This window comes from Notothenia coriiceps, unplaced genomic scaffold, assembly GCF_000735185.1.
Source record: "Notothenia coriiceps isolate Sejong01 unplaced genomic scaffold, NC01 NC01_scaffold00018250, whole genome shotgun sequence".
NCBI classification, from domain to species: Eukaryota; Metazoa; Chordata; class Actinopteri; order Perciformes; family Nototheniidae; genus Notothenia; species Notothenia coriiceps.
In genome coordinates, this window is record NW_011350951.1 from 61,329 (window position 1) to 79,906 (window position 18,578).

General features: G+C 39.8%; 2 protein-coding genes across 2 annotated transcripts; both read right to left on the minus strand.

The window, feature by feature from the left end:
* Positions 1–1,554: 1,554 nt before the first annotated feature.
* On the minus strand, positions 1,555–9,035 carry LOC104950923 (prostacyclin synthase-like). Its single transcript, XM_010777524.1, has 10 exons — positions 8,864–9,035; positions 8,062–8,185; positions 7,373–7,548; positions 6,653–6,796; positions 6,017–6,144; positions 5,244–5,425; positions 2,981–3,134; positions 2,525–2,706; positions 1,929–2,080; positions 1,555–1,803 (listed from the first exon to the last, which is right to left on the minus strand). The coding sequence occupies exons 1-10, from the start codon at positions 8,929–8,931 to the stop codon at positions 1,653–1,655; spliced, it is 1,461 nt and encodes a 486-aa protein (XP_010775826.1). The 5' UTR covers positions 8,932–9,035; the 3' UTR covers positions 1,555–1,652.
* A 785-nt stretch (positions 9,036–9,820) lies between these two features.
* thumpd3 (THUMP domain containing 3) lies at positions 9,821–17,464 on the minus strand. The gene is made up of 10 exons (XM_010777525.1): positions 17,394–17,464; positions 16,634–16,971; positions 16,389–16,466; positions 15,851–16,312; positions 14,658–14,788; positions 13,149–13,218; positions 12,732–12,847; positions 12,514–12,618; positions 12,089–12,212; positions 9,821–10,447 (listed from the first exon to the last, which is right to left on the minus strand). The coding sequence occupies exons 2-10, from the start codon at positions 16,868–16,870 to the stop codon at positions 10,256–10,258; spliced, it is 1,515 nt and encodes a 504-aa protein (XP_010775827.1). The 5' UTR covers positions 16,871–16,971; positions 17,394–17,464; the 3' UTR covers positions 9,821–10,255.
* Between the last annotated feature and the right edge of the window lie 1,114 nt (positions 17,465–18,578).

Genomic DNA, 18,578 nt, shown 5'->3' on the forward strand with positions numbered 1-18,578 from the left:
TAAACCCGTAAAAACTTGTATTGTCCGCGCAGGTCTCCGGTGCTCTGCTGGGAGCTGGTGGAGGCATCATGAGCTACGTGGCGACATGTTGAAAAATATAATTGTTTTACACAAATGTCTCCGTATCCTCCCTGATCACCCCCTACTGTGGCGAATCAACAAGTTCTGTTCAGAGAGCAGCGGGGGGCACTCTGGCCGCTCCGCTGTGACTGAGTGCTGCCGGCGGCTGTGACTGTGGTCGGCATCCTTCAGGGGGCTGATTCACTCCGGCTCCTCCAGCGGCTGCAGCCTGAGAGTTTAACCCTCACAGAGCCAGCGAGCCTCTGCTCAGAGAGCTATACTGTGTATGCTGTTTCTGTGCAGCAGTGCTAACAGTGTTACAGGAACCCTGGACACAACTGAAACAAACCCTTCTAAGGAGTGTTAAATGTAAAAAGTTGTACGTTTCTAAGTTATGCTATGATTCTTTATTTTAACAGGGGAAGTGCACAAACAACATATCCTTATATTAAATAAGGAGGGATGTAATTCACCAGGATTTAGCATGTTTTTGTTATTCCCATAGTAGGGGGAAAGCAACATATAAAATAGTTTGAAATAATATACATAATAAAAATAAACATTATAAGAAGACACGATCAAATTAAGATTAGACAATAACAGACAACCAATTACAGTATTAACACAGTCAGTGTACGTGACTTCCAAGTAAGGACATTAAGCACACGTTATATCCCTATGGGAATAAGGGATTATCAAACTTTCAGCCTAGAGGCAGACATACTGTCAGGCCTCCCAGGCACATCTTAGTTATCCTCCCTGGACAGTCACCTGCTAATGCTTTCTAAACTGGAAAGTGAGTGGTGAGAAATTCAATAACAGCAGAATCGGTCTCCGCAGACTGGCATACAGTCAGGCTCAGAGGAAAATGTAGCCATTAGTTCCTACAGAATGATTCAACACTTAGGCCCAAGAAAGTGGTGTTTCCTAACGGGATTGATTTTGTTAATGTCCGAGCCCTAACTTTGTAAAGTTTGTGTTTTCCAGGGTCAACGTGTTGTATCTCTGAGCAGAGTAAGTGCATGTTGTTTGTTGTTCCTCTGCAACAGTACCTTACTATCTGTGTCCACGGTGGATCTGCTCCTGCTAAGTAATCAGTTGCTTTCCAAACAACATATCAATCTAAAGTTTCCACTAAGCCTCACTCTGCAAACAGAGAGCATGTGTAAGTGTGACAGATGTGTGGCCGGCTCTGTTTACAGTACAGGCCGTCCCACATTACGCTTGTAGTCTTTATTTAACATACTGCTCCCAAGCAACACTTCCCACAGCTCCTTAAAAACATACCTTATGAAGACACATTTCAACGTCTTATTAATAGTCTTACCAGAAAATAGTAATGTGGGATAAAGCACAAACATGTATGATTGTGATGGACTCAGCAATAATTTTACCCAAAAACTCATAGAAATTTGACAACACAATATGGTACACAATGCATTATTTACATTTATTGATAAATAACAAAATAATGATATACTATATTATATAAATAAAAGATACAAAAGTACAAAGGGGCATATTGACATATAAACAATGTGAATTTGTTGAAATGTGCTTTAAAGATCCGTGTTTTGATTGCTTTTATATTCCTAGTGTGTATTTCTAGGTCTGTATCGGACAAGCAAGTCTCTTTCTGGTTGAAGCATCCCAAATCCATAACGACTGGCATTTACCTCCGGTATCTGAGAATTTGGATCAGAGAGCTCCAAATCGTAGTTCGTCAACACCATGTAAACAAACCTGAAGAGTAAAACATGAAATTAGGACTTTCAATATGACATTGATGGTAACAAACTCATCCAATGAGAAACATTTTGAGGTCTTAATGGATCGTAAAATAACATGGTGACTTATAGGACACTCACTGTCTGATGGTGTTGATGGCAAACTTCTTTCCCACGCAGCCATTGGCCCCTGCGCCCCATGGCATGGTGTAATATTTTAGCCTTCTCCCGCCTTTATAAAAATCTCTCTTCACGGAGCCATCTTTATTCAGGAAGCGATCGTACTTATATTTCTGGAAAGGAAACACATTTAGAGATGCAACCGGTTAGAAAGAGCAGATTGTATTCAGTTAGATCAGAGTTAGCTAGATACTGTAGTTTTAGCTAGGTACTAGTTTCTGGTTTGTTTCATTTCTACTGGACAGTGTGTCAATGATTAGTGTTAGTGCAGCCTGCAATGTCCTTCCCACGCCTATTAGCTGTGTTTCTGTTCCCGTGCTTAGCTAATCCCTCAAAAGGTTCACAGCTCTGGTTTAACCCCCCCCCCCCGGGCAGGGTCAGCGTTATGTAGGCATTGATTCCACCTTACATAAACCACTACACTAATTACACTTAGCTCTGCCTCCAACTAGTCAAGACAATTACTGCTATTCCTGTTGGCAGCACAGTAAGCTTTGGATAGAGCGAGGAGGTTGGACACAGGCAATATGTTACTTTAACAAGATAGGACAACCAACCTGTGGCTCGTGGTGAATCTCTGGGTCCTTCTGAGGGCTGTTGAAGGGGAACAAACACACCCGGTCTCCTTTCCTTAGCAGGTACTGTTGGCCATCAGCCATGTTGAGGGTTTTTTCCTGCACTACCTCTCTGGTGATGAAGGGGGCAGCAGTGAGTCTAAGGGTTTCCTCTAAGGCGCTATCTGCAAGAGGCAGAAAGAAATGTTGTTAATAACAAAAGAGCAGAGGTTTTATTTGCAATATTTCTCTACTTATGAATTAGGCTTTATTTATCCATTTGACTTTTTTCTGTTCACCATAATCTACTTTTCTTAGCTGCAATATTATCTTATTTGTGTTGCCCTATACATCGGTATAAATCCATTCATCTTTCAAATGTGATTCCAGACTACCTGACGAAAAGGAGCAAGCTACTCCCAACAAATGTCTTTCTTTCTGTTTACACTAAGCCCTCACCAAACACAGGGGTGTTCACAGGTGTGTCCAGTAATGAGGTCTCTGAGGTCTCCATCGTTGAGATAGCGCTGAACTCGTTCTTCACCGCTGTCAGAGCTTCAGGGTTTGTCAATAAGTAGCCCAACAGCCAAAATGCAGCCGGACCAACATTGCCCTGAAAACAAACAAAGACTCACATGATGACAATGATAGGGTTTTTAGTTTCACTCTGGCGTTGCATAGTGACAGCGCAGGTGGTTGTTTGCTAATAGCAAATAAGAACATCACATCCCTAGTGCTCATGTCTATTGTTTGTTAGAGTTGTAATGAAGCACACATTTCAATAAAAGTCTGGTTCAACAAAAACTTCAAAGCATAATGACTATTGGGGGCGGCTGACTGGATAAAAAGGCAACAGCTTCCTTTCAGCTGTGAGGTATGAGAGGATCCGTGCTCTGGATAGTTTCACTTCTGACAAAGCTCAGCCTGGTAATGGTTTACTAAATAAGGAAAGCGCTTAGAAACCGGAGGTCCCCCGCCATCTGCCTGCATCCAAGGGCAGGACAAGCTCTGAAGCTATTTAGTTTTACAGCTTACTGTGGCGCTGACTGCCAAGAGAAGACACATCAAATAGTTCACATTATGTTAATGTAATACTGTGTATAAATGACCACAAAATGGCCTCTTAAGTCATTGCAAATACACGATTAGGTCTGTTAATGCGTAGTAAAATACATAAACACAACTGATCATAGAACTTCGGTATCCATTAAAAGATTTGTCATTATCCAAACATTTGGCAGATGTATCACAGACCTGTGTGTGTGAAAGTTTCCTTATTGACAGCAATATTTCAGTGTTAATAACACCATATATGACTGATATGACAATATTGTGTGTCATAACCATAATAACTGTCCAACAAGGTCTCTGTATTTCATGCAATATATTTGTTAACTTCTCTCAAAGGTTTTGTGGGAAACTAAGAATGTGACTCAGAGACAACCTAACGACATGATTCAAAGCTTGTAATCAAATGGTACATAAAGAGGATGAGTAAGCAGTCTGAAGGGGAACGCAAATGTTGAAGTTGCCATCTTATTTATATCTTTGATGCAATAAAGTTCTCCAGCAGGCTGTGGGCAACACTGTGAGTCAATAGCAAGTCCAGTTTTATGTGAGTGAGAAGTCAAGGTCAGTTCAAATCCATTCAAGACTAAAACCAATGCAACCAATTGCCTGCTTGTTTTGTTATAGTAGAAATAAAATGTCCCTTTAACATCGGAAGAGATGGAAGTATGTGCATACTAGCTGACCTTTAAACATCCTACAAACCAAGTGAAGAGATTTCTGACATTTACATTTTTTGAATGAGAAATATGTTTTACTTTGTTCTGTAATCAATGAGAGAATCAATCAAGTTACCATGTCAGTTAATTTGGTGTAAAAACACTGTGCTCCATCACAGTCATCTCTTATATTTGTTAAAAACTTGCATGGCTTTCCGATGCAAAGGCAGACTGCTGTGAAAGCAGAAGTGAACAGCACACTCATGTGTTAGATAAGAGTACTGCACAGTGGTCGAGGAAGTAGTTCATACCAGAATCAGAAAATAAAAGTACTCAAGTATTAAAAACTCTAATTAAATAAAGGATTATGAATCCTGAGGCAAATACATCATTTTTAACTGTTGATGGAGTAGCTGGTTCTGTTTAGGTAGTATTATCCAACATAAATAATGAATGTGAGGAGGCATGAAATAAGTCATGGTGTTGAAAAAAAAATGAACTAATTATTATGTTAATTATACACATTTCTAATATACTTAACTTTGTGTTATTTGTGAAGTATTAGATAATTTTACCTCTGAAGTTTTTGTTAGAGGCCATGCTAAAAAAGTCAGGAACCATTGGTTTAATCTTTTAAAATGTGTTGTATTTCAAAAGCTTATCATATTGTATTTAAGATCTCATTTCCAGCTGCAGTAACTATCCAAAGGCAGTTATCTAAAAGTAGCTAAGTAAAAAGTATATTATTTCCCTCTGAAATGTCGTGGAATAGAACGATTAAGTATCAGAATAATGGAAAAACTCATGTAAAGTATCTCAAACCTGTACTTAAGTGCAGTACTTCTTAATAAACGTTCTTGGATACTTTCCCACCACAGAGACTGAGAGTGTCATCAAGTTCAACCGACAGACAGCCTCTCTAATCTCGAGAGGTGATCACCAACTGAAACTCTCGCTTTGCACATTCTGAATAGGTCTTTCAACGTCTTGCTCACCTGTGTGGCCCACAGCTGCATCAGCACAGCTTTCCTCTGCGTCTCCTCGTCGGCCCCATCCTCCTGCAGGAGCCTCCTGTAGGCGTGGAGCCAGGGGCTGGCCCCCGAGTCCTGAGTCAGACCTGCTGGAGCCAGGAGCCCGCACAGTCTTTGCCGCACACTCTGGGCTGCCCTCTTCTCCTCTGAAAACAGATAAACATCACAGCGTCAGTGAGGGAGTGAGTCAGGCTAAACATAAGCAGTGGAGCCTAATCTGAATGAAAGGCCTGATATATAAACAGATCGTACGGATACCGAGGTTGGACAGGTTCGACTGGAGAGCAATGATATTGTAATTGGCCAACTTTTATGTGTGATACAGAACAAAAGCAAATCTAAACATTGATACAGCACGCAAGGAAAGACCTTTCTTCGAAGAGCTCGGGGGAATAAGGTGTAGCAGCTGGTACAAGTTGTATCAGGTCTGTGATGATACATTGGGAATCGTAAAAGTCTTCAAAAATGAAAACAAAGCTACTAGACATTACGTAAGCAACTGAGTGAGGGAAACTTGCCATGACAACTGCAAAATAGAAATGAGCTTATATCTATCGATGGTGTCAATCCATGTTAGTGATAAATGTTAACAGCGTAAACACAAGTTACGTCTTCTCCTGAGTCATGGAGTTTGATGTGCATCATAACTAACAGACTTCTGTCACTGCAGCCTTCCTGACTAAAGCTTCTGATACCCCGAAGGTTATCTGTAGGCCCAGTAAGTTCAGCATCACTACCTGGCTTCAGTGTGCCTCTCGCCATTTTAGTCAAGAGGCCATCAAACTTCTTGTACTCCTCATAGACGCTGGAGGGATCTGTGCCGTTGTTGTTCTGTTCCCCTCCGAACAGCGACAGGTACCCCGCCCTGCAGAGAAAGGACACATCAAAAGTGTGAGAACGTGTGGTACTCTATGGGGGATGAATGCAGACATTGTTTTGCCTTTGACAGAAAGATAACCAGCCCACGCAGGTATTTCATTTGACACAAGAGATCCCCTTTCAACTGGTAGGTTTCCATTGGCCAACACAAGGTGAAGCTTCTCCCCAGAGTGTATGTCACTGTGTCAAAGGGTAACATTACTACCTGATAGTGTTTTACATTCCTGATACTCTCTCCTTTGTTTACTAAGGATACTTCTTAACATGAAGGGCAGCTACGTTTATGTTCACATCCTGTCTCCTAAAATACTCAACCGGAAAGGTGACCTCAAACATTTGTGTCATGGTAATCATCCTACATTTTTCTTGCTGTGTTTACAAGCAGAGAACCGCAGGACTGACGGCTGTGTAAACTGTTTAGTGGAACATTTTGGCGTACATGCTTCTTTTAACATAGTCAAGAGTGTGTGTGGGCGAGACAGGGGCACAATTACTTGAAAAGTAGGCTGTAGGAGAGGTTGAATAGTCCCTGCTCTTTCCAGTCTTTCTGGTTCTGAGGCATCTCAGTTTTCAGCGAGGCCTGCAGGTGTCTGCTCATGGTGCTGTTCAGTGCGGCCAAATTCACTCCCATGAAGTGCCTGTGGACACAAAAAGGTTGAGATGACAAAGTAAATAAATGTTGAATGGCATTCCATTGAGGGTTAATCCTGTGAATCCTGTCACACTAATTGATGTGGTGACCTGACTTCCTAGCTAATTGTTGACTTAGGTTTAATATTTTCCCTGAGGTAATGAAAATGCTCCGAGTTTTATTTTTAGCACATTTGGGTAATTGTTAACATGATGAACGAAGAAAGGAGGGGTCGGCAGGACACACAACTTATCACTCAGACTGAGCTTCCAGAAAGCAGTGTGCCCATTGGTCAATCTTTTAAACCTTAACATTATAAAGATTGCTTTGATTTTATTTTGATGTCTGCCAGTATCTCAATACAATACTGTAGATGCCTGAGCAATAATGAAACAAGAAGATCTAAAAATGGATTTCCCAAAATAGTAAGGGAGTTTTCAGAAATATCCACAGTGATGCTATTCATGAGATTCGAGTGGTAGTTTTTCCACAAAAAATTTCGCTTCTCTATTTATATAAGAAATGAAAATGAAAATAGACAGTACAAGCTTTCAGTTTGGAGTTCATACTAATGAGGACTTACTTTTTCATCAAGGCTGAAACATTAGACGGCTGATGATGAGGGAGCCGCAGGTTGAAGATCCTCTCCATGAGCACCTGTGCATAGCGAGTGAAGTCCAGGGAGTCTGAGTCATTGATGACCGCGTCGTACGAGTGAGGATCCAGCAGCACCGTCACATAACGTCCAGCAGCACGCACCTGCACATCATCAGTGGAGAAAATTAAAAAGCAAGAAGAAAATGCAGCTAGAATTCTTTTTTCATGCATTTCTGTAACATTAAAAATTCTCCGAGCACTTTTTGTTGTGATTAGTGTTGTAATGTATGTTATTTCTTAAAGTTTTGAAGCAAACCAATTCGTTTTCTCATGAAGGGCAGTATTCCATTTATCTTTCAAATAAATGAAAAAGTATTTGCTTGTACAACTCAAATATAAAACTCTGTATTTTGTTTCAGGATAACTTAAAATCATGACATCATGGTATCCTGATGTAAACGTTTGGTGTTATCCGTAACATGCTGTTACATGAACATAAACATATTCTTAAATGTCTAACCATTAATCTACAGTATCATTTGGAGAGGCAGCATTTTTAAGCTGAATTGTTTTATAAGTATTAAGATCTTTAGGGGATCATATGTATTCATATCATATTTACAGAGGGGGCATCGGTGAATCAGATCATCATCTCTGTTGGTCTTTTCTACTCACTGTGAAAATGTCGCCATGTTTCTGCTTCATTCGGTCCAAGAACTTGGAAGCATCTTTTCCAAACTCAAGTGCATGGCCTAACCAGGGGATAATTCCTTTGTCTAGAGGAGGATCGCTCTTGGATCTAAAGGGAAAATGAAATACAAATATAAAGTTACATTGATTTATTGTATTTTCAACAACTTGCTATTTTGAAGATGATTGTCTTTCTTTATCTTACTGATAGTTTAAAAAGGTGGAGAGACACAACGTGACATGCAGCTCTGAACAATAACCAACATAGAGATGTGTTATTTTACACATGCATCTACTTTGTTGTCTGCCTCAACATTAGTTTGTGTCACTTATTTTACGTCACACCTATTATGACATGATCACTTAATATAACAATAAAAGGGATAGGTAAAATTGACTTGACAAATTATTCTTTCGTCATTTGTCATTGCCTCAATGGAAATTGAAACCTCGATGAAGTGGAAAGCTGCACAATAGGGACACTTATATTTAACACTGCAGTAGTTTAACTGCATTCCTTTGAATGGAGAAGCCAAACCAATAAAAAATAAAAATGTTGGCGTGTGCGTACATCACGAGAAAAATAGCATACACGGGTGGTAGACAAAATCGTTTGACAAATATGTCACCACACTTACTAGTCTTACATTTGCACCAGTTAACAAAAACACATATGAGAATATTTTTGACAAGGGCGTGCAAGATTCAATGTCAACAGGTGCATTTTTCATTAGCGTGTTTAGAGCACGAAGTAAGCAAAATACAAGTCAATAAAACAATAACTCACCTCGATCTGTGTGTGAGAAGGAAATAAAGCAGGACAGCTTGGAAAATCAGAAAAATAGTCCAGATCATCTCGTGTGTTTACCTTCCTCGCTGCTCTGAGTCAATGGAGTCCTGTCTGCTCTCACATGGCTTTATTATGAGCCAGAGCTACTACGTCACAGTCCTCTCCGTCATCATCTTTGTCACTGCATCTTTAAATTTCCCACGCTGTTGCATGTGCTCGCTTACGTAATCATGATTACACTTCTTTATTTAATACAAGGGAATACAACGATAATCATTTAATTATCCTTAAGGCTAGTTTACATGCAGTTGAGACACTCGTTTGTATTTATAGGGATTTAGCTAGAATGGGTAGGGACCCGGAAAAAAAAGTTGTTAGCATTATTCTGTAGTAAGGTATAGCATCAACCGCATAGGATGGGGAATTACCTGCACTCTGCCAGACTTTATGCATGTTCGTGCACAAACTACAGTTAAAAAGTTAATATGTATTATCCATGTTGCCGGTAGTTCAAACCGCAATTAAATCTAAATCAAATTTGTATTTCCTTTTTTTTTTTTACTGGATTTTGGCAAGATCTGCCTAAATTATGTTCCCTTGTTTGGGGAAATCCCTTTTGTTTGGCAATCGTTTATTGAAGAGCTTAAGGAAGTGTGATCCTGCATGCCAGTATTCACGCACACCGTAAGTTATTACTGTAAAAAAAACCTGAGTCATACAAGCTGGGCTTTATCCTTTTCTACTTAATATGAGCTCATGTTTCATCACCTAGTGTGTGCTCAGGTTGGCATATCAAATATGGAGAAACAGAGGAAAGTCACCCTGATTGTAGAGACGTGCTGAATTTCAGGTAGATATTAAAGATTTAAATACATAATAATAATAATACATATGATACATATACAAGTACATGGTTGCATTCTACTAAACAAACAATTGTAGATGTACCACAGATTTACCACTTGTAGTATGTGATGAATATTTACATTGACTTGAAGTATCAACTTTTTGTTTGAATCTTTATTAACCAGACCAATATGAAAATGTGCAGTCCCTGTAAAGTTGACACAGCGGGTCTGAGGCGTGCAGTGAAACAACTTTTAGCAGCTTTCTGAACTGCAATATGACAAATAAACTGCTTCACTCAAACAAAAGGTTTGGCGACTACTAAACTGCTGCTGAACATGAAAATAGCTTTTCTTTCTCCAGCGATCTTATTATCGCATCAAACCAAAGGAGAAATACAAAAATGATATGCAAAAACTTTTTGGCAAGACTAACAAGAGAACCTGTATTAACAAAAAATGTAAAATCGATAAAGGAATTATAAATAATGCTGAACCTACATGGCCTCAAATTTAAACTCAGAACTTCAAGGCAGGATGTGAATTAGGAGAGCTCCTTATCCCCCTTCTCTTCCCCCTCTGCTTTAACCGTTCCTCGTGATTCATAGACATCCTCCGGAGTTTGGCCAAACACGCCCGGGGTCCGCTTGAGGAGGTAGACGGCAGCATGTAAACCCCCGACATTGACCCAAACAGTGTGCAGCCTCCTCCACAGTCCTCCCATCCTCGAGATAGCCTGGAGACAACATTCATCTTGTTAGGGCAAACTAACAAATGAGACAGTTGTTTTGTGTGAAACACGATATCCAACTTAGACGAATACAGCTGTTTAAAGTCTTTTTCCATGACTCATGGGGGGCTTATTGGATTCTGCATGCATACCCTCTAAGTAGAGGACCATTTTAGATTGTTTAAAGTTGGATTAATCATGTCTTATAAAACCTACTGTAATACACAAATAATTATAAGTAATTGATTGTATGACAGGACAACAAATAAATAATTACTAAACACTGTTTTCATGTCATTAGAACCCAATTTGACTTCATTGATTCATCTGGGAAAGCCCGTATAGCCTACCACAAAGGTCAACAGCAATGTCATTGACTGGAACCAAGCTATTTGTTAAGAACTGCACTGTCCTAGTAGTTTATAAGTAGATATAAAAAAAAAACACACATTGAATTTATAGATAATATGCCTTGCTAATATGTGACCCGCTCTATCGAAATCAGTCGGAAGTCGCAACGGCTCATTTCAAAATAAACGTGGATTTGCGTTAAAAAATAGTTTTTCGGGGTTCGGGTGTTTTGTTTTTGATTTCAAACAAACAAAGTCTTGGCTTTCAGAATATGAAACTTTTATTTCCAAAATAACACGATAAATACATTTTTTAAGCTTGTAAAGGGAAGATGACAGCTCTCACTCGCACTCTGCTGTTCCGCAGCGCCGCTCCCCCCCTCTCCGGCTGAAATTATGAATGTAAGGCGTATAGTAATCATAGATAACACGGCAGGTTCCGTTACAGTTTGTTTTAATTTGATTTCAAATAAACAAAGTCCTGGCTTTCAGAATATTAAACTTGTTTCGGCAAATTCAGATGATAAATACAACTTTGTAGCTTGTCACGGCATAATTACAAGCGGAGAACGGAGTAATTTAAAGTCACAAACACAATAAACAAACACAATAACGCTAAATCACACATACACACACACACTCGTGAGCTTCCCCCAGACCAGCAATCCAAACGAAAATATTTTCCCTCCGTACTACTTTGATCATTTGCTCCGCTAATAATCAATAAGATCGATGGATTCCAGAGAAGAGGAAACTTTGAAGGCCTTTTTCTCAAAATGATGACTCGGTGACAGTCATTATATAATGTGACATATTTTGCTTAATATTTGGAGTACAAAAACAATCCTGATATCATTAGAAAGCTAGGAGTCTCCTCTTTCCAACAGTGTATACAACTCAAAATGTGTCTTCGGGTCAATGCGACTGATTTCGATGGAGCAGGTCACATTTGAGCTATACATGCGTTTTTATACTAGGTCTAACTCCCTGACAAGGACAAAGCAGAACCTTTGATATTACAGTACACGTGTGGATATGAAAATTAACAATTGTTCTTAAGTGTTTTTATAATTGTGCATTGTGCCCTTCTGTACAAGGAACACGTTTACAATCCACAGATAACAAAACATCAGAGGTTAGGGGAAAAGGCAGTTGTAGTTGTTTCCCTATCAAGTAGGTGTGTGAATCAGTGGTTACGGCAAACTTTCCGGTTAGGATGAAATATATGATTACTTATCAGGAAGACTGAGGCAGGTCAAGACTTGCCCTGTGGTTTATCTGGAGATCCTTTGCTTACCTTGGTAAAGCATTTCTTGTCCTGTGTCAACAAGGCAGCCTTTCCTGTCCCCGGGGTGCTCACACGGGCCATCTCTCTCAGACAGGAGGGGTACAGGTCCCAGTTCTTCTTCCTAGAGCCCATTCTTCAAGAAAACAAGGGAGATACTTTATAAGATAGTGTGAAAGATAAATTCAATATTTAGTATTTTTTTGTTTAAAAATCTTTTAACCAGCAAAAATGAAGAGGTGACATTAAGAGGTCAACATTAGACTTGACTGGGACATTGAAGCCACTGGAGAGGTAAGGAAACCTTTAAAACTAGGAAAAGACTACAACTATTTATATATTTAAATGTTCTAACCCTGATACTAGAAATCCACTCATTCAACAACACTTCTACATACTACTTAATCAAGCATGCACTGCACACGTGTTTATGGTACCTCTTCCCAAAGGGCATGTCGGTGATGATGATGTCAACAGAGCCGGTCCTCATGGGTAAGTTGCACAGATCCCATTGCACTGTGTCAATGGGCATTCCAGGTGCACTGTTTTGAAGGATTACATTGGAAAAGCATCATCAAAACCGTACGGAGGTCACCAAATGCACATAACTGTTCTTATTACTACTTGTGAGATGTCGAGATGCGCACACTCTCACCTGCCCTTAGCTGCCCTCCGTTTCTGGATGTGACATATATTATTGACTGTGCGGGTAACTGCCATGTCATTGTTGTCACCGGCAATGTAGAAAGATTTGTTGAATTCAATGGCCCCCTGGTGATGAAAATCATAAAACACAAGTCCATTTTAAACAGTACTTTTTGTCTTTAAGTTTTAAGTCTGTAGTTTGCTTGTGAAATGTGTTTGATGTCATCAGGAGACAGCAGCAGCAATATGTGGAGCAGTGCAATGAGGTGAGGAAGAAGCTAGTAAAATGATGCTGTGTACTGTAGAATATTAAGAAATCATGAGGTTATTGGAAAGGGTTTAATGTGTGTGTTTATGTTTTGCACTTGATCTTCGTGTTTTTCCATCAAAGCTATATTGTAGTATAGGTACATAAGATATGACTTACCTCCAATGGTATAGCTCCTGTTCCGCACATCGGATCCAGGATTATATCAGACGCCTGAGGACTACACAGCCTATCAACAGAAAAGTGTGAAAATAACACAGTATGATTATCATTCAGGTTCATTATATACATGTCAATATAAAGCATTAACCAATTGTGCTGTTTCTCTTCCCCACGTTCTTATCGTGACTGACACCATCCTGCATGCACTGCTCGTTTTTATTAAATCCTAATTTCATTTTAGCACTTAGTGACAAAAGATATGCAGATATGACCACACGTAGGCCTTATACCATCAGTTTTGTGTTGGAACAATAAACATGACTGGTAAAAAAAATGGCTGAATTACTGAGCAGTTCCAAGCAGAGCCCCAGTCATTCTACATTACACGAATCATCATCTCAAATGAAATTAGAATTCAATTCATCAGTTACTCCACTTGAATTTCATCCAAGTCACATTCATTGTTCTGTGGTTAGCACTGCATTGCCATGATTTATATTTAGGTGCTCTCTTTGTACTCGTTTGGAATTCCCAAACTAAATAATTTGGTTCCACGAAGTACCGGTTTAATTGCCTTTGATTACTTCCCTGTTAGTCTTTCAGCGGAATTACAGAGCAAATACACTTGCTGGAAATACAAGGCAGATTTACATGTTTTTTTTAAACTTTTCTTGACATTAACAGATCGTTATAAGTGCCCTTATAGTTATTATGTCCTAAATGATGAATGAAAATAAAAGAACAATTATTTTTTTCAACTGACTTTAGATATACTATACTTGCATACAGTTTGTAAGGTGCACAGACCCCCACCCCCGCGTGTTAGGCAAACTAAGCTATAAAAAAAGATATATGTGTCAAACTATCTTCATGGAAAATATTGCTAAACCCTGAGGTGTGACTTGCATTTTTATCTCAACAGAGATGAGTTGTTTTTGGCATGGGAGATGTTATTGGATATATCAGTGTTATCTACTTTTAACTGGAAGAATTGTTCCACAGTCTGAGCAACGCCTTTTGGAAATATGCCATTACAAAGTTATCAGTTTAATGTATCGATCATTTTACTCTCTCTGTCATGTGTTAAACTTTGCTTTGCATTAGTACATGCACAAGACATAGCTCTCTGAAAGATTATATTTAACCAAGTTGTGGAATACTTATTTAGGTTATTTGCACCTTCTTCTTCAAGTATCGATCTGTGTGAGTGAGTAGGAAAAACACATTCAATCTGTTGTTACAGTTGGTATGAGGTTGCAGCATGACAGTATTTCCTCTCTTCCTCCTACATCAGTCACTTTGGTAGCTGTCCAAGGTACACCTCATTGCAAGTGTCATCATGACAGTGTTTTTAATGACTAATCCGTTGTTGAATCAACGAGAGACTTAGAATTATTCCTTATTTCAATAATATACATACAAACTTTAAAGAAATCCAGGAGCCCAACCATATCCGAATAAATCCCTTGTTCAAACAAAGCCGTGAAAACAGAGTTGAATAAATACCTGAGCATGCCATAGCATAAGGTAGAGCGCAGTGTAGTGGGTCCGAAGTGGCTGATGTTCCTCCTGTGAAGACTCTCTTCTGTGAGTGCGATGCCGATCACCACCTCTACATTGTGTATGTTCAGTAACACCTACAGTGCAGGAACATACAGAGCATGATTAGAAAGCAATTATCAATTACCATGAATACATCTTTATGTTCTTTAGAGCTGAAACGATCGTCAGAAAATTCATCACAACCAATTTTCACATGATTGAATTGTTTCTTAGTACGTGTGAAGTTCATTAAAGGTCCCATGTCATGCTTTTCCGGTTATTACCCGTCCCTTGTGTGTTATGAAGGTTTTTACGCATGTAAACGGTCTGCAGAGTCAAAAACCCTCAAAGTACACCCTGTAGCGAGTAAAACTCTAACACAGAAAATACTTGGCTATGCTGCCCCAGAACGCCTCGTTTGAGATTCCTCTTTTTCCATTTGTTCCGGGAACCAAAATGGACCAATCCGCGGAGCTCCTCACACACCGTCACTATCAAACGCAGTGGGGAGTCCCAATGACTTGCATAGAGCTCCCTGGTTGGTATACACATACTATACGAGTTGGGCCCAATTATTGTTTTTACTTCGGCTGTGAGTGTTTGTGTGTGTGCTCACGATGAGTTTTGAGCTGTATCGCCGTAACGCCGAGCCAGAAACCACACCAGTAAGCCAGCTCACTGAGCAGCGACCCTTGCAACGTCCCGACCAATCAGAGCACACTGGGCTCACAGGAAGGGGGGGGCAGGAGCTCCAACAAGCCGTTAAGGACAGAGAGTGAATACACATACTATACAGAGATGCTGTATGAGAAACCAATGTGAGTTTGGAAAATTGCAAAGTATAAATCTATTTTAGTATACCTCAACAATGGAATTATGATCAGTAGAAATGGCCATGACATGGGACCTTTAAAATGAATTCAAAGAAAAGACACACCGTTTCGTCATTGGATACAATGAAGCATTTTTCAACATGTCACATAATGTGGACGGCTTATCTTCTTGGAAAATGTGACTCAGCAGAATTCTTATTTGTTCTTTTGTTACTCCTTAGACTAAATATTATGCTATGCCTTGCAAATGCATCAGAACAGGCAGTTTTTTGGCCAGCGTAATATTATTCACTGAGCCAGTAGAGCCTGAACAGGCACACCTACCTCTATGTCAAACTTTGTCATGTCTGCTTTCCACTGGAAGAATTCTTGCACGCCCCCACCAAAGTCTCTGGCTGCATCATTGGAGGTAAAGCTGTGTATGACACCGGCCCTGTTGCACGTCACACGGAACTTGGTCACTTTGGTCTTTGGTTCTGCCTCCTCCGAGTCCGGCGTGCTGTCCTCCGTGTTAGCAGTGACCTCTGCCTTCGTCTGGCTTTCAGTAGCGGACCCTGCCGGAGGTAGTTCTTGCTGCTCAACATCAGCCACACTACAACCTACTAGTAGTGAGGCCACAGATGCAACATCTGTGGCCTCACTACTAGTAGGTTTTACTTTGGTTCCATTTCCACCTTTCCTGAAGCCTTTTTTCTTTTTGAAGGTGCGATTTAGTTTCCAAATCTGTAAGGCATTAGTCCAGGGGAGATTGGAGGCAAGCTCCTGCAGCTCCAGCAATGTCTCCTCCTGCACAGAACACAGTGTTTAGTACCCATGGCGATAGTCCATGCATTGGCTAAGAGAATAACGCTGTGTGTGTTACCTTTGATTCTTTGAAGGGGTAATCATGATATTCCTCAACCACAACAAACAGGTTGTCTACAGACTTCAAAAGATGGACCTACAGGAGAGAAGGAATCAATGAAGGAAAGACAGACATGTTCATTTAAGATGGAGGTTATCTGTACACTATTTACACCTGGGAAATGTTAAAAGGGGTTTAACATATGGCATCATCACTGGGCTCTAACAGCAAAAAAAGACATGCATTGTCTCCAGGTTTCCTACCTGGAAAAGCTTGTCAGACGCTATTGGAAAGTATATGCGACCACGATCTTTGCTGATTATTGCATCAACCCCAATTTTCTCCTTGACTTCTTCTGCAGCAGTCTGCTCAAACCCTGTAGGCACTGTTGCTCCAATGGTGACAGTGATGACGTCCCCAATGGGGGCATCATTTTCAGAGGAGGAAGAGGCGGATGTGCAAGAGCCCGGCTCTGCATCCCCTTCTTCCTGGGAGGACATGCTGTATGAGGATGTATAGGCTGCACCCCACTAGACAGAGATATCAACTGGAAGATATGAATGACAGCTGGGGCCAAACTCAGAGGCTCACGTGTAACAACCTGGAGACAGAGAGACACAAACACACACTGTTAACACGGCATATTCTTTCATACTCTGGCAAGAAGAGTCATTTGAAAGAGAGTAACGTGTTATACAGAAATATTGTCTGTCAATCAAGTAGTCGTAAGTAAGCTTAGCTGGCGTGAACAAATTGAATAAACCTGTAACGTTATTGCTTGACAATCATCAACTAAACAAGTTAATGTATCAGGCTAACGTTAGCTTTAAGGAGCTAATACGTTGTTACCACTTTAAATCTTGAGACGTGAGCCACGGACATGGCTTTTACATTAAAGCGCTGCCACATTATAATACGTGCTTATATGATGAAAACCCTGGTTTAACTGTTGCAGCTGCCGTTAAAAGTTGTAATAGTTTAACAGTTAGTTATGTTAGACTTCCAAACTGGAATCAGACCAACCTGTCAAACACGAGGCGAAAACATTTTCATTCAGCAGCAACAACAGTGACGAGACTTCCGGCAGAAATCCTAAAGAATAAAAGACAATTAGACAATTTCAGGAAACTAAATATCAAAAATAATCCTCAAAATCATACATGGTCATACAAAATCAATGCATATAAACATAGTCTTTCTTTCTTTCTTTCTTTCTTTCTTTGTTAATTTGACCACCCTTCGCCAATGTGCAAGTATCCAGCAAAACAATTTAGCCTGTTTAAAAAAAGCTGTTTTGTTTTGAAAGCAAGAATCCCCTGATTTCCTTTTTCTCATGTTCACTGGCTACTACTTCCGGGTAGTTCTACGTGTTTTCCCGAAGTGATCGACAGAGGGCGCCATGATATAATATTTTGAGCTAAGTGGGAGAACCCGGGACAGTTAGCCATTCGATATGAGAACACAGAAAAAATATCCACCTTCAAACATTCAACAACAAACAGTTAAGGAACATAATATTACAGATAGAAGCCTACATGAAAAGACAATACCCAAACCCAACTTATCCCTGCAAACTGATCAAAAGAAATACAAAGGAGACAGCAAAACAAGTTAGGCTATATAGAAATGTATTTATTGGGATAAACCCCTTGAGATGCACCATCTCGTTTTTCAAGGGGGTCCCGACAATAGCAACAACTTACAGACATACATAAACAAAACAGACAAAACATGACACACAAGACAAACCACGTACAGTCTGTTAAGTAACATTCAAGTAATACATACAATCATTACAATTTGAGAGACAGTTTAATCAATATCAGTTTCATCAATAACAAGTGCAGACCAGTTGAAAGTGAGATGATAATGCATGTTTAAACATACCCAATGATGCAAGAGATCTAATAGCAGCAGGTAAAGTATTCCAGTCTGTTGGCTTTGAAAATGAACGCTCTTCTGCCAATCAATTTTTTTGCAGAGGGGACAGAGAAATAAATCTGGACAGAGTGTCTAACTTGATGATTTGGCGAGTAGGGTACAACATTTTGCTTTAAATAAGGGGGATAGTTCAGATAAATGCATTTAAATATCAGCTGAAGCCAATACGTGTCTTCTTATATTTAATGAATGCCATTTAAGTTGGTTATACATTGTGCAGTGATGTGTACGAAAAGGAAAACCAAGAGCAAATCTGAATAGTCTATT

Bases quoted from the DNA above. Each gene is read 5' to 3' on its own strand.
- LOC104950923 (XM_010777524.1), bottom strand. From the start codon at position 8,931: ATGATCTGGACTATTTTTCTGATTTTCCAAGCTGTCCTGCTTTATTTC. The intron at 7,549-8,061 runs GTGAGTAGAAAA...GATGATGTGCAG, and splicing joins AACATGGCGACATTTTCACA to GTGCGTGCTGCTGGACGTTA. The intron at 6,145-6,652 runs GTAATTGTGCCC...CTTTCTCTGCAG, and splicing joins TCCTACAGCCTACTTTTCAA to GGCGGGGTACCTGTCGCTGT.
- thumpd3 (XM_010777525.1), bottom strand. From the start codon at position 16,870: ATGTCCTCCCAGGAAGAAGGGGATGCAGAGCCGGGCTCTTGCACATCC. The intron at 16,313-16,388 runs GTAACACACACA...TGTTCTGTGCAG, and splicing joins ACCCCTTCAAAGAATCAAAG to GAGGAGACATTGCTGGAGCT. The intron at 12,619-12,731 runs GTGAGAGTGTGC...CCTTCAAAACAG, and splicing joins CGGAGGGCAGCTAAGGGCAG to TGCACCTGGAATGCCCATTG.